Source organism: Chelonoidis abingdonii, chromosome 3 (assembly GCF_003597395.2).
Source record: "Chelonoidis abingdonii isolate Lonesome George chromosome 3, CheloAbing_2.0, whole genome shotgun sequence".
Taxonomy (NCBI): Eukaryota; Metazoa; Chordata; order Testudines; family Testudinidae; genus Chelonoidis; species Chelonoidis abingdonii.
In genome coordinates this window covers 38,863,201-38,885,684 of record NC_133771.1, presented here as the reverse complement: position 1 = coordinate 38,885,684, position 22,484 = coordinate 38,863,201, and the positions used below count along the sequence as shown (strand labels likewise).

General features: G+C 39.3%; 1 protein-coding gene across 1 annotated transcript in view; it reads left to right on the top strand.

Annotated features, from left to right (window-relative positions):
- SNTG2 (syntrophin gamma 2) overlaps nt 1-22,484 on the top strand; it is a 534,493-nt gene that overhangs the window by 301,258 nt on the left and 210,751 nt on the right. Inside the window, exons 5-6 of the mRNA XM_075063695.1 lie at nt 12,349-12,392; nt 12,509-12,550. Of these exons, the coding sequence (XP_074919796.1) occupies nt 12,349-12,392; nt 12,509-12,550 (86 nt within the window). The remainder of the gene's footprint in view (nt 1-12,348; nt 12,393-12,508; nt 12,551-22,484) is intronic.

Sequence of the window (22,484 nt, the reverse complement as noted above, 5' to 3'; positions counted from 1 at the left end):
GCTGACACTTGTGCCCCCGTGTCTCTCCATGCGATAACCTTCTTTCCACCCACTCTCAAAGTTTCCCTTCGCTCCGAGGCTATTTGAGAGGCATCTGGGCCTGGGGATCTTTGGTGTGATGGTGGTGTAATGAATTGTACTCGTTTGGGGTCTTTGTATGTCCCAGTTGATTATATATAAAGCATCGCCCAGCTGACTAGTCACTGGGGCGGAGTGGGTTGCTGGAGACTGGTGAGGTGGGACAATAGGGTGTCTGGGGCTTTCTTTGGTTTGTAGGTGGGGTCTTGGGTTGCCCTCGGTGATAGGGTTTATTTTCAGTTTGCCCCCTGTGATATTCGCTCCCCTTGCTGGTAGCTTTTTTCTTTTCTGCACTTCCACCCATCTGGCGCCAATCTCCCCCGCCTCGGTTACAGTTTTGAGCTTCCCATCTAGGATGTACCTTTCTATTTCCTCAGGAAGCCCCTCTAAGAACTGTTCCATTTGCATTAGGAGGGACAGCTCGTCCAGAGATTTAACATTTGCTCCTGATATCCAGGCATTCCAATTCTTTCCAATGTGGTAGGTGTGTCGGGTGAATGACACATCTGGTTTCCACCTTAGGGCTCTGAACCGCCGACGAGCATGCTCAAGTGTTAGCCCCATTCTGATTCTGGCCTTGGTTTGAAAAAGTTTATAATCGTTCATGTTTTCCCTAGGCATTTCAGCCTCCACCTCAGCTAAGGGTCCACTGAGCTTTGGCCTCAGCTCTATCATGTACTGGTCTGTAAAGATGTTGTACCCAAGTCAGGCCCTTTCAAAATTTTCTAAGAAGGCCTCAGTGTCATTACCTGCCTTGTAGGTGGGGAATTTTCTGGGATGGGGAACAGTACCTGGAGAAGGGTTGTTAGAGTTGGCTGGAACATCTGACTTAGCCTTTGCTATTTCCAGAGCCTGCTGGTGGGCCTCCCTTTGGATCTCCAGCTCTTTTTGTTTCATCTCCAGCTCTTTTTGTTTCATCTCTATAGCTCTTCTGTGGGCAGCCTCTTTGGGTTTTTCTTCTGTGTTCAGCCTAGCCATTTGCTGTTTAACTGCTTTCTTGGCACTCATTCTTCTGCTTTCTTGTGCTGCCCGCACCCCTGTGCAGCTCAGGCTGCATGATTAACACAGATTTTCTAACTAGCTATACCCGAGAGATAGAAAGAAAGAAAACAATTCACTTGTAAATGCCTTTTGCTGGCTGTCTGCCGGCTCACAGCATGACGCCTCCTCTTAACAAAGACCCTTGTTAAAAAACGTAACACCTCTGCCCTCAGGCTGCCTTCCAAGCAGCTAGAAAGGAGAAAAAAAAAATCCTACTGGCTTTTGGGTCCTAGAAATCCCAACGCTGCTCACTATATCAAGGGTTTTTTCCCATCTTTGAACTTTAGCGTCCAAAAAGTGGGGACCTGGATGATCACTTTTAAGCTTAATTCTAGCTTAAATTTGGTACGCTGCCACCAGCCAAAAATATAGTGCTTGGCACACTTTCTGTTCCCCCAAAACCTTCCCTGGGGAACCCAAGACCCAAACCACTTGGGTCTTACAACAAGGAGAAATAAACCATCCCTCCTCCTTCCCCCCCCACCCAGACTTTCCCCTCCCTGGGTTGCCTTGGGAAGCTACACAGATCCAAACTCTTTGGATCTTAAAACAAAGAGGAATTAACCATTCTCTTCCTTTTCCCCCCACCAGTCCCTGGTGAGTTTACACTCAATCCCTTGGATTCCAAAACAAGGAAAAATCAATCAGTTTCTTAAAAAGAAAGCTTTTAATTAAAGAAAGAAAAGGTAAAAATTATCTCTGTAAAATCAGGATGGAAAATGGAAAATGCCTTTACAGGGTATATCAGATTCATATAGTCCTAGAGGACTCCCCCCCCTCCCTCCGCAGCCTGAGATTCAAAATTTACAGCAAAACAGTAGGTAAAAATCCTTCCAGCCAAAGACACATTACAGTGCTAAAGAAGAAAACAAACATAAGACTAATCCGCCTTTCCTGGCTATACTTACAATTTTGAGACATGAAAGACTGATTCAGAAAGATTGGAAACACCTGGGTGTACGTCTGGTCCCTCTTAGCCCCAAGAGTGAACAACAAACAAAACAAACAACACAAACAAAGACTTCCCTCCACCAATATTTGAAAGTATCTTGTTCCCCCATTGCTCTTCTGGTCAGGTGTCAGCCAGGTTCACTGAGCTTCTTAACCCTTCACAGGTAAGAGACATTAACCCTTAACCATCTGTTTATGACTGTGTGTGTGTGTGTGTGTTAACAATACTTTAGGACAGAAAGTGAAGAACACCATCACCTCTATTTGGAATTCCAAGCAAAATTAAATCAGGAATTTAAGTTGGAATTTGGTCAGAACACTGAGAGCTTGTCTACACTGCCCCACAGTGAGCAATGAGGGGGTTAATAGAAGTGCACACCAAAGTGCTGTAAGCACCCTCATGTAGACACCATGGATGTGAGCTAAAAGATTCCTAGTTTGTATTAATTTAATCTTCTTCAAACAGGAAACTACTAATACAAACTCAGAATCTTTTAGTTCACGGTATCCATCTGGGGAAATTGATGAGCATTGCTATTCACATCCCCATAGAGTGAACTGTGGATCAGTATAGACATATCCTGAGACTCTCATGTCTGTCTTTATAAAAAAGAGAGAAAGGATTTTCAATGACCACAAGTAGCTGGGAGTAAGGAACTTGGCTTTACATCTATTTTCTTTCCAATGGCACTGTTTGTCCTAGGAACATAGGGTATGTTCCTAGGACCCTATGTTTACACTGCAGTTAAAAACGCATGGCTGGCTACCCATCAGCTACTCGGGCTTATGGAGCTCAGGTCATCCTGGGACCCCACAAGGGGGTTGGATCCCAAGTAGGGTGACCAGATAGCAGGTGTGAAAAATCAGGACCTTTTTTGGGGGGAGGAGGGATATAGGCGAGAGGGAGAGGTTATAGTTGCCTGTATAAGACAAATATCAGGATGTCTGGTCACCCTAGTCACAGAGCTCAGGTTCCAGCCTGAGCCTGAACATTTACACTGCAATTAAACAGCCTCTTAGCCCAAGTCCCGTAAGCCTCAGTCAGGTGACATGGGCCAACTGCAGGTATTTCATTGCAGTGTAGACATCCCCATAACGATCCCCTAACATCATGCTAGGGCACCAGTTCTGTACTGAATCATGAGAAGAGTTCAACTTGCTGAATCAATAACATTATTGGCTATTCAGTCTATTTTTAAGGGCTTTCCATCCAAGTACTCAGCAGGGCTGATCCTACTTGGTTTGTGAAATCTGATGCAATTACATCCTGAGGTAATCTGGCTCAAGACTTACTCTACAGGCTTGCTCTAGGAATTTATATATGGTTTATAAGCTTTATTTCATACTAGTCTAAGGTCAGAGCTTATTATTGTGTTGTAGAAATTGCTTTCTCCCTTCCATTTCAACAATACTGTGTGAAATAAGGCTCACAGCATTACAAATTCATACAATTCTCCTCTGAATAAGTTTATGTGTGAACATCTTAGCACTATAGTAAATCTTGGGACAGTAAATAAAAGCTATGAAACTACATTTTGACCGGTGACAGTGGGGGGAAAAAGGTAGTAAGCAAGAATAGATAAACCATAGTTAGAATAAAATGACAAGGTTTCTTCTCTGAGGTTTCCTCTTGCCAAGAAAATCATACTTAGTTAATATATTTATTTCTTTTAAAACTGCTTGTTTCATTCCCCAGGTCCTGTTTTCCTAATTATAATATGTACTATTTTATAAAAATACACTATATCTGTCACTGTAATTATTATGCTGAAGTAAATGCCAGGGTCTCTTTTTTAAACTAGGTCTACCCTTCAAATTTTTACCTGAATAGCTCTATGTGTGATTTTTGACAGACATCGCTGTGCTGATAAAAGCTCCTAGTATAGGCACTTTTATATCTGCAAAACTCAATGCACTGTTGCCAGTATAGCTTGTTTCACCTGGGGTTGGGGGCAAGGAGCTGAAATAAGCCATACAGGCAGTTTTGCCTGTGGATGTAAAATGCATCCATACTAGGAGAACAATGCCAGAATAGCTATATTGTCAAAATCTTTCATGCGTAAATGTGACCTTAATGTAAATAAATGTTCTTACATTTAACAATTTTAAGATTACTTCATAAGTTTCTATCAGGTGAATTCCTAATTAAAATGAACAGAAAACAAATTTTTAAGTTCTGTAATCAGACTAAATTCCATCAAATTTCCCAAAGGCAAACTTAATAATTAAGTATAACGTAACAATTTTTTCATAGCTGAAATTAACCTTGTTTGTGTCATGAATTCCAGCCCCTAAAATAGAGCAGAAACTATTGTTTATATATTCTGTCCTAAATGTTGCATCTGTTTTCCACAGAAATTATGCCTTGATTATTTCCCTGAGCATTTTTTAAAATTGTGTGAGTCTTATTCAAAAAGATTTTGTACTTTATTTTATTTTTTTCTTTTTCTAGTTTGAGGCTATTTCCACATCATCATTCCATTCTAACTCCCTTAAATTATGAATCTCCTTTTTTTTTTTTTTTTTTTTAATTTAACCCTTTTTACCCTTCTAAAACAAAATTTCAACTCTCTTTTTTTTTTTTTTTTTTTTTTAAATTACAGCCTTTTAGCCATTAGTACACAGCATTCACATCTCCTTTTTCTGGCTTCTTCTCAAGGTTCTACAGTTTATATCCATGGTCTTTAAAACTTTGTCTACAATACAACTTTAAACAATATTAAAATCATTTGTAGCTATGTCTCAGATAACCACCCTTTCCCAGAGAAAATTGACAAGAGTGAATGAGCTAAATGTACTAACAGTGTTTCACTATAAAATCAAAAGGAATTGTTACATTTTGGGAGAAGAAATTAAGAAATTGACATCAGACATGATGATAGACAGATCCATAATTAAAGTCAATATGCTAGGCAAAAACTGCTCAGTTGTGTTTTTTGTGTTTTCTTATAATAAATATGTTAAAATAATGTTATTTTGGTTGCAAAGAAAAAGACTTAAAAGTTAGGAAATGCCACGCATAGAGGAACCTTACAAGATACAGTTTATCCTTAATTCTGTCTTTGTACATGTTAAACTCTGCATTAAATAGACAAGCATGCTGTGGAAAAAATACTATCTTAATAATGTACTTAAAGACTGTATGATCATTCAAACACAGATATTAGAGTTGCACTGCCCTTTCCTAACTTTCAAATGATTGATTTTGCAACCAAAGCAACTTTCTTTTAATGTAGGGTTAATGTAATTTCCTAGGATTTTTAAAAAGAAATATGGGTGAAAAAAAATTCTGTTGTGTTAAACTATAACAAACTCAGGCATCATCAGATGGGTTTGACTTTGAACCTTCAATACCACTGAAAAGACCTATTCTATTTGAACTACAGGATTAACTAAATTACTCGGCAGCAGCACAGGGCCCATTACCCCTAGGGGAAGAACATGCTACAAGAACCATGTGCAAGGTCCAAGGAGTGATTGAGTGATCCTGGCCTGGCTTTCTCCTTCCTCCTCTCTCTCCACAGCCAGCCTCTGATTTGGAAGACCTGCTGCTTTGGTTGGTGCCCCAAAAGTGGGGTGGGATTTTGTGAGTACAAGGTACCTGGTCTGGGGCTAGTTGAGAGACGAGAAGTCTGGCTTCGTTTTCTTTCCCATTCTTATACACACATATGCTTCAGCTACTGTTGTGGAAAGGATTGCACACTATATTTCAAAGAATAATGACAGGATTGGAATTTCAAAAATAAATATATAAAATGTATTTGTTCATGTAGTAACATATTCAGATCTGGATAACGTGGTCTTATCTAGCCATGGCAGATTTTTCTTTACTTTACCATGATGGAGAATTGTTCCATATTATGTAGATGGCATTTTAATTCCTCTTTAGTTTATTAAAAATTGTCAGTAATTAAAAAAATGTATTCACATATTTCACTTAATAATATTCCTTCTGGAAGCTCTAAAATGATGATATGGGAAATGTTTTATGTGCATTTTAGGAGGTGAGTTATCCGCTTTTCATCATATGATGAATAGGAGAAAAGATTCATATGTAAATAGGAGACAAGAAGAAGCCAAGAAAAGCTTGTTGCCAGGAACAGAGATTAAAGACTTGTAGGGTTTGTTTACTCAGGACAAATGGAGTGAGAATGAACATGATCTGATAAAGTTTGGCTTTAAGGAACTGTACATAAGCAAGGCACAATTTTCACTGTTCTGGCTGATACAGTGCTACTTTGAATATAATATAAGATAAAGGTGGTTAATTGCTCCCCTTTGGATTAAAATAAGCAAACTTCAACAATAGTATTTCTAACCATTCAGGATAAAGATAGTACTCTACTCATAAGCCCCATGGCAATCAATCATATAAAAAAGATCTGTATGTTTCTAAATGTGCTTGCATATTATACTCCTAAAAATTCAGTTGAGAATGCAGTGGATTTGGATGCTACCATTTCAATGAATGCCCTAACAGTACTTCTATTCTGTTTGCCGGTTAGAATTCACATCCAAAAATACCACTTAAACACAATAAAATAGTGGGCTGAGAATATGTATCGTGGAAAACCTTTGAAAATATGCACACTAACTTACATATCAACTCCTGTCCATGCATGCTAATTCTGTCTGTGCGTAGAATATGAAGGTAAAACTCAGGATTTGCACAGGTGTGCTGAAGTCTGTGCTTGTAACATTTAGCATTCACACTGTTGATAATTTGGCCTTCTACAGCTTATGGCTAACCCTCTTATACTAGCACAAATGCCATATCTACAGTCCTAATAAATGGGAAAAACCGAACAAAACAGAGAGAAAATAACTGCTAGTTCTTTCAGGCAATTCCTTATCTAAGGAAGGCTTGTTTTTCACACTATAATGTTTTGTCTGTTTTTTTTTTAATTTACTGAGGTGAAGAAGACCCTTGCCCTGGGAGAGTTTTTCTCAGTCTAAGGCCTTGGCTACATTGGCACTTTACAGCGCTGCAACTTTCGCGCTCAGGGGTGCGAAAAAACACCCGCCTGAGCACTGCAAGATGCAGCGCTGTAAAGTGTCAGTGTAATCAGCGCTGCACGCTACACCCGTAAAGGATGTGGTTTACGTGCAGCACTGGGAGAGGTCTCTCCCAGCGCTGCCGCTCTGACTACAGTCACACTTCAAAGCGCTGCCACGGCAGTGCTTTGAAATTTCTAGTGTGGCCAAGCCCTAATAGACTCTTTCCATTTTGTACCATTACTCCTAGTTAAAACACATTGGGCCACCCCGAAGTTTTCCTCCCAATTTAATATAATCTATTAATGTAATTAGTATACTATTTACTCCTCTTTCAGATAATTAATGAAGATGTTGAGCAAGAGCAGGTTTAATGCTAATCCCTAAGGCAACGACTAAGCATTCCTGTAAAATGTTATTCAGTGCTGCTTATCATTACTCTGTGCTTATTTTCTTTCAGAAATTGTTAGAATCATAGAATCATAGACTTTTTAAGGTCAGAAGGGACCATTATGATCATCTAGGCTGACCTCCTGCACAAAGCAGGCCACAGAATCTCACCCACCCACTCCTGTATCAAACCTATGTCTGAGCTATTGAAGTCCTCAAATCGTGGTTTAAAGACTTCAAGGTGCAGAGAATCTTCCAGCAAATGATCTGTGCCCCGTGCTGCAGAGGAAGGTGAAAACCCCCCAGGGCCTCTGCCAATCTGCCCTGGAGGAAAATTCCTTCCCAACCCCCAATATGGCGATCAGCTAAACCCTGAGCATGTGGGCAAGACTCACATGCCAGACACACAGGAAAGAATTCTCTGCAGTAACTCAGATCCCACCCCATCTAACATCCCATGACAGGCCATTGGGCATATTTACCACTAATAGTCAAAGACCAATTAATTGCTAAAATTAGGCTATCCCATCATACCATCCCCTCCATAAATTTATCAAGCTTAGTCTTGAAGCCAGATATGTCTTTTGCCCCCACTGCTCCCTTTGGAAGGCTGTTCCAGAACTTCACTCCTCTGATGTTTAGAAACCTTTGTCTAATTTCAAGTCTAAATTTCCTGATGGCCAGTTCAATTTAGTCTGAAATACTGTTTTTTTTCAGATATAACTTTATGAAATATTATGTCCCCATGCTTTAGTGAAGTCCAGGAATGTTTCATTTACTGATTCTGTGAAAAAAGTGATCAAGTTTTTCTGGTATGATACTGAACATTCATTGTTCCATTATCTTTTGAATTGTTAGAGATGCTTTTCTCTCAAGTGGTCCATGTTTTATAAGGATTAAAGCTACACCTACAACTGACAATTCCTAGGTTCAGTCTTTTTCTGATTTTGAAGTTCTAGTAGAATATTTGGCTGTGATTTTCTTTTCTCCAGTCATCTGTTACTATAGGTAAGTCTACACTGCGATAAACCTGCAGCACTAAGTCTTAGAGCCCAGGTCAGCTGACTTGAGCTTGCAGAGCTCAGACTGTGGGGCTAAAAAGAGCAGTTCAGGTTCAGGATGGAGCCATGGCTACCAGATCAATTCCTCTGGAAGGGGTCTCAGAGCTTTGGGTCCATCCTGAGTCCAAATGTCCAGCCCGAAGCCCAGCCCTGCCCACTGGTCATGCTATTGTGTTCAAGTGGCGCACATGCCCCAGACAGGAGAGGCAGACAGCTGCATGGAAGGGATGGAGGCAGGGCTGTGGGCAGTACAGCCGCATCAGAGGAGCTGCTGGCATGGGGCGCTGGCTTCTGGGAGCAGTGGCTCCACGTTCTGATCCTTTTCCCGCTACAGTTCCTGGGAGAACCCTGTGGTTCCGTGGATATAAATCAGTATCCATGGATATCTGCATCCGCGGGTATAAATTTGTATCCACGCATGGCTCTATAAAACAGCTGACCTGGGCCAGCTGTGGCCATGCCATGGGTCATTTATTTTAGACATGCCCTTCCTAGCAACTCTAGAGAGCCACATAGGAACTGATGTGTATTGGGGACAGCGTGGAACTGCACCACTGCAGGAAAAGGAATTTATCTTCTTTGCCTAGCTTATTGGGGTAGCACACCTACTACTCCATTCCTTCAGAGAGTGAAGAATACTCTTGGTGGTACCCTTCCCATGCACAAGACTTGTTCTGCAGATGAAGGTGGGGAAAGGAAAATATGTCCAGCATTCCTTTGCCCCTTCCAGTCCCTTAGAGGGGGTGAGTGTTTCACACAATGAAAGGCATATGATAGCTTGTGATTCCTTCATAGCAAGACTTCCCATTTTACTCTCTTACTTTTTGTAGTGCTAATGATGCCAGTTCAATCATGGTGGATGAGGCCCATTCCCAGCAGTTGACAAGAAATGTGAGTATCAACAGAGGAAACTTATTTTTTTTAGTGACCTAGCCACTCCCAGTCTTTATTCAGGCCTAATTTGATGGTGTCAAGTTTGCAAATGAATTGCAGTTCCGCAGTTTCTCGTTGAAGTCTGTTTTTTAATTATTTTTCTTTTGGCAGAAGAATGGCCATTTTAAGTCTGTTATTGAGTGTTCATGGAGATTGAAATGTTCTCCTACTGGTTTTTGAATGTTACAATTCTTGATGTCTGATTTGTGTCCATTTATTCTTTTGCGTAGAGACTGTCCAGTTTGCCAATGTACATGGCAGAGGGGCATTGCTGGCATATATCACATTGGTAGATGTGCAGTGAATGAGCCCCTGATGGTGTGGCTGATGTGACTAGGTCCTATGAAGGTGTTCCTTGAATAGAGATGCAGACAGAGTTGGCAATGGGGTTTGTTGCAGGGATTGGTTCAGGGTTAATTAATTTGCAAACTTGACACCATCAAATTAGGCCTGAATAAAGACTGGGACCGGCTGAGTCACTGCGAAAAGTAATTTTCCCTCTGTTGATATTCACCCCTTCTTTTCAAATGTTGGGAATGGGCTACATCCACCCTAATTGAATTTGCCTCATTAGCACTAATCCCCCACTTGGTAAGGCATCTCCCATCTTTTCATGTGCTGTATATTTATATCTGCCTACTTTTTTTCACTCCATACATCTGAGGAAGTGGGTTATAACCCACAAAAGCTTATTCCCAAATAAATGTGTTAGTGTCTAAGATGCCACAAGGACTCCTCGTTGTTTTTGTGTAAGACAGTGTTTGTAGATGTAGTGCTTCTTGTGAAAGAATGGATATGGTGATGCCTTTGAGTTTAAAATATACCTATTTTCCAGTACTTTCTGCCTTCCAATACTATGCATTCACCTGCTTTTTGATCCAGTAAAATATTTAACCTGTATTTTGTCTTCTCGTACATACTTGTAACTGGCTGTTGTCTGGGTATCTAAATGGTGTGCCCTTTAGAAGCGGGTTCATCACTGCCAGTGACGTTCTGGAGAGAGCCATCTTCCATTTTAAATTTAAACTCATGGACTGGAGTATAAATTGTAAGACATTTACTGATCTCAATCCAGTGCAGAACTCTCACCAATGTCATTAGCAAGTTTGCACAACAATCAAGCATACAGCATGGCTTTTATGGAGTAACTAAACATTTACTTGTTATTGCTAAGTGCCTTATTTTGATGATCACTCAGTGGAATAATATGCTCACCTTTCTGATCACGGCAATCAGGAGGTGCATTTGCAGAATATTTCGGTGTATCCAAGCTAGCTTTGACTGACCACACTTGCTAAAAATAGCAGTATTGTTGTGGTGGTATGGGTGGTGGCACAGGCTAGCCACCTGAGTACAATCCCTCCTGGGATCATTAGTAGATAAACAAGGGGCTATCCTGTGTCACCACTTATTCCACCACAGCAACACTGCTATTTTTAGTGAGCTAGCATGATTAGAGGTAGCCTGGGTGTAGGGTGACCAGAAGTCCCAATTTTATAGGGACAGTCCCAGTTTTTGGGTCTTTTTCTTATATAGGCTCCTATTACCCCCCAACCCCTTTCCCAATTTTTCACATTTGCTGTCTGGTCACCCTACCTGGGTGTGCCTACTTATCATTTGCTGTCTGGTCACCCTACCTATGCTCCCAACTGCAGCATAGACGTATCCTATGTTTCTTTTGTTTGTATTTCCCTCACTGTAGGCTGACTTTATATATATACCTACACTAGAGATTGCAAGCATGATTATTCTTTTTTAAATACAAGGTAAGTTAGAATCCCAAAAAAGCATTTACTTTACATTAATTGTATCTACAAGCTGTCATTTAAAAGAGATTAATGGAAAAATAATTAAATGTTGCCTAAATACTAACAAATATTAAGTTAAGGTACTTATTTTATCCAATCAAAGTGATGGCAGCAAATTCAATCCTGATGTAACTCCAGTGTCTTCAGAACTATTTTGAATGGAAGCTTCATTGTTCATATTGTCAAATCCAATATGGCAGAAGCTGAAAAAATACTATGTGGTCAGACTCTTCCTTCCCTCCATTTCAATCTCCCAAAATATTAAGTTGAGTGTTATATTTTTAAAATCTTGTAAGTCTCGGGCCCACATGTGTGCTTAACTTTCAGCACATGAGTAGTCTCAAAAGAGACTATCTGGGTGCTTCAGGTTAACCAAATCAGTGTTTGCAGGGTCAAAGTATGAACAGTGGACCATCTTCGATGACATGGTAAGCTCCCTGAATACACATTGAAAACTCATGTCATCAGAAGTAGGTGAAATTCACCTCCCAAAAGTGACTGTTCACATTTGAAGCAGCGTTGTTGTGTGTGCCCTTTCAGGGTGTCATTCCTGTTGATTTCAGGATGTAGAAAATATGCAAATTACTGGTTGAAATAATATGTTGTAGTGTTCTCCTGAACAGAGCGAACTCAAACTTCATCTTAAATAGTTTTATTAAATTCTAGGCACAGCTTCTTTAATTATACCAGTCCCTGTAAATTTGTTCCAAGCAAAAAATAAATAAATAAATAAGATGTTAAGTAGCTTCCAGAATTCCTATTTTACTGTCTGAGCAAGACTAATGAAAAATGTGAATCACACTTTCCACATAACTTAATGAAATCATTCATTAGTGAGAAATGACATTTGTGTTCCATATTAAATAAATCCTTTGTGCATGCAAAGTAACTCCCTTAATTTGCTTAAAATTGGTACCAATCTATTTAGCTTTACTGGATGATTCCTGATTGGTTATGCCACTGGCATTTTCACAAGAAAAGTAGTTTAAAATGTTACACAGTTACAAAGAGTGTGCTTAAGCAAGTGTTGAAGCAATATATGTCATTAATTAAGTCTTTCACTTAACATACTGCTTTTGTAACCCCCACAGCTGACCAAACAGGAATGTTATTTATAGGAGATGCACTAATACAGGTCAGTAAATTGTACATTTATTCCACACACATACTTGTTTTAAGCATATTTTAATGTTTATTTTTATTACATTATTTATATATTACAAATCACTTTCTATGTATATTCATTTTTAGATTAATGGCATAAAAGTAGAAAGTGCTTCCCATGAAGAAGTGGTAAGTTTTTTTGTGTAACTTTTATCCTTTGATATCAGATGAAATATTTGAGGTGCATATAAAAATAATGAAAATTATGGCATGTTGTATACCCTGTACTCAGTATGGCCCTGAACCTACATTTCCTTAAATGAAAACTTTGCCACTGACTTCAATCAGATCTGAATCTCACGCTATATTGCAACAAAATAAATACTGCACAAAAAACTGCTTAAATCCATACGAAAAAGATGCTGCAACACAGTCCAGATACCTGATGTTATCTTTCTAATGCATGAAAAGTTTCTTCCATATAAACCATTCATAAGGCTACTACTCACCCTTGAAATTGCATATAATACATTAAGACATCCATGTGCCTACACAAGAATAAACACTTTTATTCTTTAAGACCTACTGCTGAAAATATGAAGACTATGCATTGTCAGTTAGTCTATGATACAGTTGTAAATGTTGAAAAGATAATTTTCATAGGCATTCACAATCCAGTATGAATACACTGGAAAAATTTCTTATTCCCATATGTGATGGGATTCACCATTCACCCCTGGGCTGGTGCCTCCTTCTGGGACTCTGTCAATTCCTCTGTCTCTGTCATCCCCCTGCAGCCTCTTTTGCAGCCTCAGGAACCACAGTGTCCTCTTTGTGGCTCAGCCCTCTGGCTGTGACACTATCTATGTTTCCCCTTTCCAGGTGGATTTTGCTCCTCAGTAGTCCTAGGGAGTCTTCCTGCTCATGGCTTCAGTGCCATTCACCCAGTTGCTGGTAGGGAATCCAGGCCTGTTTACTTCTCTGGGTTCCAGCCCAGGGACCTTCAGCTCAGCAGTCTAGGCCTTCTCCCTCTGGCCTGACTGCTCTCTCACTGGGCTGCTTCCTACTAATGGTTCACCTTTTCTTCCTGGGCCTAACAGTTCCCAAAGTCTCCTCACTTTTCCCAAGGAGCTAGACATTGCTATTTGCAGAATCAAGTAACTTTTCTGCTTAATCTCAAAGAAGCAGTATGTTGTTGGAAACGTGAGGATATCTAATGTACAGAATGAACAGTATCATGTGAAGCTGTGACTTGGTGCTAAGACATTACACGACCTTTTATAACGTGCAGGCTGTCTGAGACAGGGACCATTTCTGTTGATGTATGCGTGCAGTGCCTAGCACAACCGAGCACTGTTCTGTCACGAGGGTCTCTAGGTATTATGGGAATACAAATAAAAATAACATGTTAATCAACATGACGTGTACTTAATAAGGATTATTCAGTCTTTCCATAAATGCCTTAGCTTGGCTTTTGGATGTAAAGAAGAAAATATTTGGAGTGGAGGGAATGGGAGAAATAGAGAAAGCATAGCTAATATATAGTAATTTAGGATTTCAGTTCCAGAAATAAATCATGTGTGAGAGATTATCAGATGTGCAGAAAGATTATTTGTTTGTTGCCAAATAAAGTATGTAAGGGTTAGTCCAAGGTGGAGAGGATTGTTCCATTTTAGTCCAGCAAGATTCCTAAGTAAAAGTCAAAGATTGTTTTGAACTGGGAATGTAGTAAATAAATAAAGTCTGAAACATGCATACTTGCCTTTCCTTTTTTCTGCTGAAGACAACTAATTTTTGGGAGACCCTAATTCCAATGATTTTTGTATTGTTTTTTATGAGTCTTAAAGTGAATGGGACTATGATAGAACAATATATTACCTCTAGTTAAAACAATGAGGAGTCCTTGTGGCACCTTAGACAATAACAAATTTATTTGGGCATAAACTTTCATGGGCTAGAACCCACTTAATTGGATGCATGAAGTGAAAAATCCAGGAGCAGGTATAAATGCATGATAGGATAGGGGTTGCTTTAAGAAGTGTGAGGTCAATCAAACAAGATAAATCAATTAACAGCAGGATATCAAGGGAGGAAAAATAACTTCTGAAGTGGTAAGAGAGTGGTCCATTACAGACAATTGACAAGAAGGTGTCTTCTTGTCTGATAGCTCTAGTTAGAACATTTATTTTGATAATATTCATCTGGGGTATTCAAAAAGGGACTGTCTGCCAGTGACGTAAATTCTGGGGAGGAATATGATTTGATTGAATATTTGGTTTACTTAAAAGAAAAATTATCAAAAGAGGTTTTCGTAATTGTTTTATAGAACTGAGATGGCAAGAGAATCTATCTTATCATAATTGAATAGAAGTTTCTCATTGGGGAAAAACAAATTCTCTTATCTCTGCTTCATTGAAAAGGGTATTCTTTTTTAAAATGAATTGTGGTTGCATTCTATGAGGAAAACGCTATAAAAGAGGTAATTATCCTTTTACTATGGAACACATTATTCTTTTATGTAATTCCTGTCATATACTTGTCAGTGCTTAGATACCATGATGATAGGCACCTTAGAAATATGTCAGACAGCTGGATAATTGAGCAAATGTCATTAAAGCCATCACCACTGCAAATCACACATCGGAGACTAGAAAACTAATAAGCAAAGAGTTACTCCTTTTATTTGCAGAAAGCTTTACCATCAGACTGAATAAAGTATTGCCTAAAACATAAAGTTTAATAGATCCAGACAATCAATGGGCAATGATACTATTTTTGCCTTATTTGGCATATATTAGGATTATTGGGCCAAATCTTGAAAGGTGCTCCTGTTATCAATAAGAGTGAAGAATGCTCAGCTCCCCTAAGGATGTGTTCCATTATTATTGCCATTATTAAATTTAAAGCATGCCACCATAATGTTTACTGTCTCTCTAAGCTAATAGTGTTTGCTATAGCACATTTGATCGATCAGCCTGATTGAAAATTAACCAGATCAATTTAATCTTGTATACAAACTACATACAGCACTTCTCTGGAACCCAACCCAACACAGTAGTGATTAAAAGTTCTCACCAGCTGACAGCTGTTCATTGGCTATGTGGAAATAAATATGGTAGCCTAAACCTAGTTTCTGGTGGACAAGTTTTCACATCTCAAATAACACCCCTACAGCTGGTACTAATGGCACTAACTTTTGATGGTCTCATCAAAAAGGTGAAGGACTGAATGGGCAAGGAGACTGAACCTCCCCTTTCTTATGTAGCTATGATCCCAGGTCAGGGTTAAAATACTGTTATGTGACCTCATGGTTATTTCCTAAAGGATAAGCCTAGTCAGGCCAAATCCTCAAAATGATGACACAGGCACAGTAAGCAATAGAACCCCGACCGTTTATTATTGGCAGAGCTCCTGTTTTCGACATCATCAGCAGGACAAGTTCCCTATCTCCTGATGCAGGAAGCATACCCCTACACTGAACTTCTTCACAGAGTTACTTTCCACCAGCTGAGAGGAGCCACACTCTTTCAGGGCTGTTTCAGGAAATGCCAAGAGATATTCATTCAGCCAGCCAGTACAGTACCTCGGTTACATTGCATTGGTGAGAAAGATTGGAGAAATGCTGCTGCTGTGTGTGTAATCAATATGTGATACCTAATGAGAAACCTAAACAAAACATATAGAAACAATTATAAAAAATATAGCCAAAAGCTCCAGAGGAGAAAGAGCTTTCTACTCCTTCTGTTAGTGAAAAGAGACAAGTGCAGATATAGAGTTTTATTTGCCTACACAGAACCTTAATAAAGCTGAATCATTAAGCTAGGTTAAGTGGTGGTTCTTCAAGGTGGAACTGGTCAAGCATCTCCTTGGAACTGGAGATAGACCTGCAAATTGGACAACTATGTGTCACTGAGGCAAATCATGAATAGAGTTGGTGCATGCTTGAAGTGGTGCAGTCATGGAACTCTCAGCTTTGGAGCATTCTCACCAGTGAGTAGGAAGGGAGTTAGGTGTACTACTGCCAACTTGTTTGTAAACAGACTTGGAATGCTTGCAAGTGGGTAAATTCTGGCTGTTAAGGACACCCAGAATGGGTTTGTTTCATTTTCCTAAGTTTCTGGGAAGGGTCTTGAGTCAGTTCATATATTGCTAAAGAGGAACACTACATACATTGAACCCAGCCCTCACTGCTGCTCTTAACCACCTGGCAGATGGTTTACATTCATAATCTCACTTTTATTCTGATTACTTACAATATTGTGTCACCTAACAAGGAGCTAAACCACTCAGGGACAGTGGCCACTGAAACACAGCACATGGTGTAGAATCTAATTAGTTGTATTCTTTGAAAATAGTTTGCAAGAGTTCTCTTTGTATCTTTCAGAATGTCAGGGCAACTTTCAAGTCCTAGGGAGACCTTAGAGAGTTTTTTCCTTGCTATTAATTTTTACCATTTCAGAATAATTGCTAGTCCAACCATCAGCTAGGGAGGAGCTATGGCCAGCTGCAGACTGTTAAATTCTCTCTCTTTTTTTAAGCTGAAGGTTTCCTGTATACGTTCATTTGTAGTTTAGTGAAAGGTGTTCAGTTTGGATAAATGTATAATTGAACACTAATTTCAGATCTAAGCAAAGGGCCATCAGCAGCAGCAATGGGTGAGGAGGCTGGGAGAACAGGGCCTTTTTGGCCTCTGAAGCACAACTGGAGCCCTTGGGATCCTACCTCAGGATGATTGATGCTGGGAGCACCTCCATAAGCGGCCTCCTATGTGACAACCAGCAGTTCCAGGGGTGGAATTTAAAAGCTCCCAGCTACCCTGAAAGCCCAACCGCCAGCTGGAGCTCACAGCAGCAATGGCAACAATAATGCAGCTTCACAGCAAACTGCCTTTCCTGTCCTCTTCTACTCCTGATAGCAGAGTTTGCCTTTCTCTACATCAAAACTTTTTAGGGCATGTCTATACTGCCCCGCAGCTGGGACTACAGGGTTCCAAACAGCAGTGTGCACCAAAGTGCTGTGCTGTAACTCTTCTATGTGGACACTGCAAGTGTGAACTAAAAGATTCCTGTTTTGCAATGCCCTTAGTCTTCTAGTCCCTCCGTGCTGGTGTTAATGGCTTTTTCTTTTGTTATCCATTTGTTCTTTGCCACCTGACAACTTGTCTTGTCTGTTCTACCTTACCATGTTGTCTGTACCTTTCTTCCCCCATTTTTCCTAGTCTCAACACCTCCCCAAGGGTACATTCTTCTCGCCCTTATCATTTTCTTCTACCTTCCCATTCACTTCCGCTGTTGCATAGGCATCTTACAACCAGATAAAAGTACTGAAATATGCAGAGGGAATCCTCAGGTTACCAGTAAATCAGCTTTGTGTTGGTACACAAAGATAAATTGGCCACAGTGGGGGTGGCTCTGTGTGTTCATTCCTGAAGCAAGTGCTTCAATCCTATCAAAGTAAATGGGAGTTAAGTGTTTTATTGGATCAAGGCCTTAGAATATATGAAGTGGAGCTGTCTTATACAGGAATGCGCTCTGAGATTTACTTTCACAATTTCTGGAATGTTATGTCTTTAATTATTTTATCCGGATCGCACTCATTATGGGTAGCATAAAATACACTAAACAAAAAAGAAACAATTCCAGGGAAGATTGGAAATTGCACTGTAAACTTGGTGTAATCTGTGCATTGAGACCATATATGTTTTCATTTTCACACTATCAGAAGACACAGGTCTGGCTCATCAAATCATGACAACCTTCAAAACACCGTGGATATTGGTAAAAGATTGGATGTATTCCAAGTGAGTTTACAATTGCTGCAGATAAAAAGTTTGAAAACTTCAGTTCAAGAAAGTTGATGACTGAAAGATAAATTGAAAACATGGAGATGAAGATTGATGGAAATGATACTAGTATAATAAATTGTGCAAGAGACTCTGAAGTACTGAAAATAATTGAATATCCTTGAAAATAAGCTTATTTTTAGAAATATGATTTGTAGGGATTCAAAGAGGTGAAGGTGGGAGATGGTGGTATAGTTTTTGTTTGATTGAGCTGGTGAAGGATTATTTTGCCTCCACAATAGCTAATCAGATCCTCACCTTATATCGTACAAACAGAACACATTTCTTCTGATAAACAGCATTCTAAACCTGGAATATAAATACAATGGTCTCTTTCACAGTTCAAGACCCTTATTTTACCCGCTCATCAGTCTTTTTCTTCCTTGGCATTGGAAGTCATTTATGTTTATTAAAACAAGGAGTGGATATGTATTGTTTCCTCCTTTAATACTTTATTTGAAAGCCTACATCTGTAACACATTTTTCTTCAATGGTAATTTCCTACAAAAAGCAAAATTCAACACCCTTGAAGTCAATGGAGAGATTTCTATTGACTTCAATGGAGCTTGGTCAGGCCTTTTGATACCACGTAAATAATGTTTGTCAATGTCTTTATTTCATCTCAGTGCTCCCTGCTTTGTCAGCTTTGTCACCTCACAGATTTCAGAGTGTGCCACATTCACTATACTGTTTTCTGTAGTACTATATTGGATGAAACTAGTATGTTAGAGGTCTGGGGAAAATGGAGCAGGGTAGGTTTACATGATAATTTTAAAGGATTGCTTTAACAAAACTCTTATTTGTTTAGATTTAGTTTTAGACTGTTGTTAGATCATTGTTGGCAAGGATCATGTCCATGTAAAGAATTTCACGTCTTAGAAAAGTCTGTAGTATGTCAAACTATGCTGTTCCACCACCATTTACCCACAGCCCACGTGTTGTGGGAATGTAGTCAGAAATTGTGTATGTATAGCATATAATGATATGATGTATTTAGTGTAGGTGGTCAAATAATGTCTTGTTCATTTTTCCCATTGAATTCATGACTAAATTTCTCTATTATGTGACCAGATCTAATATTACAGATACCATAATGTGGTAACCACTGACAGAGGACTCTCTTTAAAAATGACTTGTAACAGGTATCATGGCCTTTTAAGATCAGCGAGGAAGCTTCAGGTGGAAGCTAACCGATTTCAGTCATTCTCCAACAGATAAAGACTCAAAGAATGACAGAGGCAGATGCTGTGTGTATGTCTTCACTGCAGACATACTTCGGGCTCTTTCCTGGGTTTTAGCCCAAATCTCCCTGCTGTCTACACACAAAAATCTTTTACTCGGGTCTTAGCTAGTATCTGGAAAATTCCTATACAACTTTTCTTTTTAGGTCCTGGAATCAGGGGCCTTGCAGTGTAGGGCAGGGCAGAGCAGAGCACTATGTCTCTGCCAAACAGGGCAAGTTCTATAAATCAGGGCAGCATATAACCTTCCTTCTTTGTCATAGGAAGGGAAACACTGGTAAAAAGAAGACTGGCTACTAACCTCTCCCAGGCCAGAGAGAATGAGACTGAATTTAACTGACTATGCCTCCCATTTGTGGCGTAGCACTGCCAAACTCCCCACCCAAGGAGAAATGCCTGGGGGAAAAAGGGATGTTTGATTGTGAAGATTTTTGTTTTATGTATTTGAGAGGCTTTACTGCCAGTCCTGGCAGAGATGAGTGGAGGTAATATAAAGGGCCAGCTTGATGAAGCCAGTAATGACTGTTGAGTTGGTGATATAGAATACTTAGCATTTACTGCTCCAGGTACACCTGATAAACATGGTAAGTTTCAGTACTTAAGAGGAGATAGCATGGCATCATAATTGCTGTGGAATTGTAAAATCTGAAATGCTGTGTCAGTCTGTGTAAAATTTCTGCATGTACTAGGAAGGCAACCATACTCCTTGATGTGTGTTTATAATTTTCATTGGTATTAATTTTTCTAGGAATATGTTAACTGTTGGAAAATATGGGCCTCAAACCTCAGTTTTTCTCTCAAATTAAACTGAAATCTACCGCACAAGCAAAACTGGGTGAGCACTTCACGTGTGGTTCCTATTAGAGATGTTCTAGACCTGGAACTTCGTATCCAATCCCCTTCAAGTGTCTTAAGGTTTTGGTATTTCAGATAAAAACTTGATCGTGTACAACCAGTATTATTGAGTTTTGCAAAACAAAAGCACAGCTCTCTTCACCCAACTTTAGTCTTTATTCTGTTTGACTATATTGGGAACAACCCTGACATCCTCATTCTGTTTGGTTTTTTTGTTTCTTTTTTTTAAACTCAGCCCATACATGGGCAAAGTCCCCATTGATCCCAGTTTTAGTTGAGAAGAAAAATGAATAAGGGCTTCAGAGTTTGGTATCTTACTTGTATAAGCCAGAAACATCAAGAATTTGGAGAAAAAATGGGAGGAAGGACACCTGATATTCCATTATTACTTTATATTAAATGGAAAAGTGATATACATTTTGTCTTTTCTATATTTTCAATTTCTGGCATATTATTGTGTTGATGAACTCAGTGCTCCCTTAAGTCTGGTTTTGCTCAGTGCCTATTTTTGATTTTACAGGGTATCCCAAAGTAGAATATCTGAAATCACTGTACTGTAATTGTGTCATACAAATCTACAGGCATTTGTTCTTTTTGGTTGGTGTTCATAAGCTCTGTCTGTCAATATTGCTTAGGAAATTTGTATCTTTCTCTTGTACTGCAATAGCTAAAATGAAATGTGACATGTCAAACTTCTGTGAACTAGAGTAGGTTCTGGAATACTATAGTACTGGACAGTGAATGGTAAAAACATTAATCTTACCTTAGCTTTAAAATGTGAACTTTTTTGGAAGCCACATGAAAAGTGACAGCTGACTCTGCTGGTCTCAGATAATCTCTCTACCTGGTTTTGCTAAGTATGACTGCTGGAGCAAATTCAGAATTTCACACTTAAGAGAACTGTTCTGTTGGGCTTAACTGTTCTGTTGGTTTTAAAATTAAAAATGACCATCAAAATTGTTACAGGCCTGCATTCTGTGCCTCGGTGATCTTGATGGAACTCAAATTCAGAGATTTTATAGAGGTTGCTAATTTGCTGAAACCCAACTAAATCGAGGGGGAGCCCCAATCCTGCAAATGCCTATGGATATCCTTAAATTTTAAGGATGTGAACAGTCCTATTGAAGTCATATAACTACGGTTTATCTTCTGACCAAATAAGGTTAACCTTGATACATAAAAATTCACTCTAATCCCCAATAGTGATAAAGAATGTGTACGGAAGTAATATAATATGTAACATGTAGAGACTAAACAATTCTATTACATAAAATAGAAAAGAGAGGAATGAGCATCTAGGATAGAAAAAGCAGACCAATAGCTGTTCTTGGAACAGGCTATTATATACTACACAGAATTACTGTTTTTCCTTTATGTAGTAAGCTATCCTGTTTTTGAATATACTTTAACTGTTTCATGAATATAGTAATCTAAATTAAAATTTGGGGCCCAGATCCTGAAAACACTTATGCATGTTCCTTAACTTTAAATACAGAAGTAGGCCCATTGAAGTGACTCAATAAAACCGAAATAAACATTGACAAGAGAAAGGGCAATAGTCAGTGGAACTAGTCACGAATCTGCATGGAACCAGCCTTTTAAATACAAAATTGTGAGGCCTGGCTGTGTTCAAGAAAGAAACTCTTTATGATGTCAGTCTCATGAGTTATTTCCCTGTTTCTGATCTTCCACTGAGAGGTAAATTACTGAGAAAATTAAAGCAAGACAATTCTGGCAATATCTTGAGGCCTCAGATCTTTTAAGCCACTTTCAGTCTGGTTTTAGAACTGATTATGTATAGAGTATAGAGACCTTGTTTACTTTGTTCACTGATAATCTCACAACAAAGATCAGTGGTGAAATCTTGGCAACGTTGAAGTCAGTAGCAAAATGCCCATTGACTACTGTTGTGACCATGATTTCATCCGAAGTCTCTATATGTTGATTCTTTTAGGTCTGTCATCTGTCTTTGATCACCCTGGTTATTAAGGTGTTGACCTGTCTGGTAGGGCTGGATGAAGTCATTTTTGAATGAGAACTGTGACAGAGTGCTAGTTGTAGTATTCTGGTCACAGAGCTTGCTGCAACACAGAGAAGTCTGCAGGCTTAATTGGAGCAATCAACTGTTTCTAGTGGGGATCACTGACAATTGGTGGCAATTGCTGGGCTAATGAGACAGTTAACT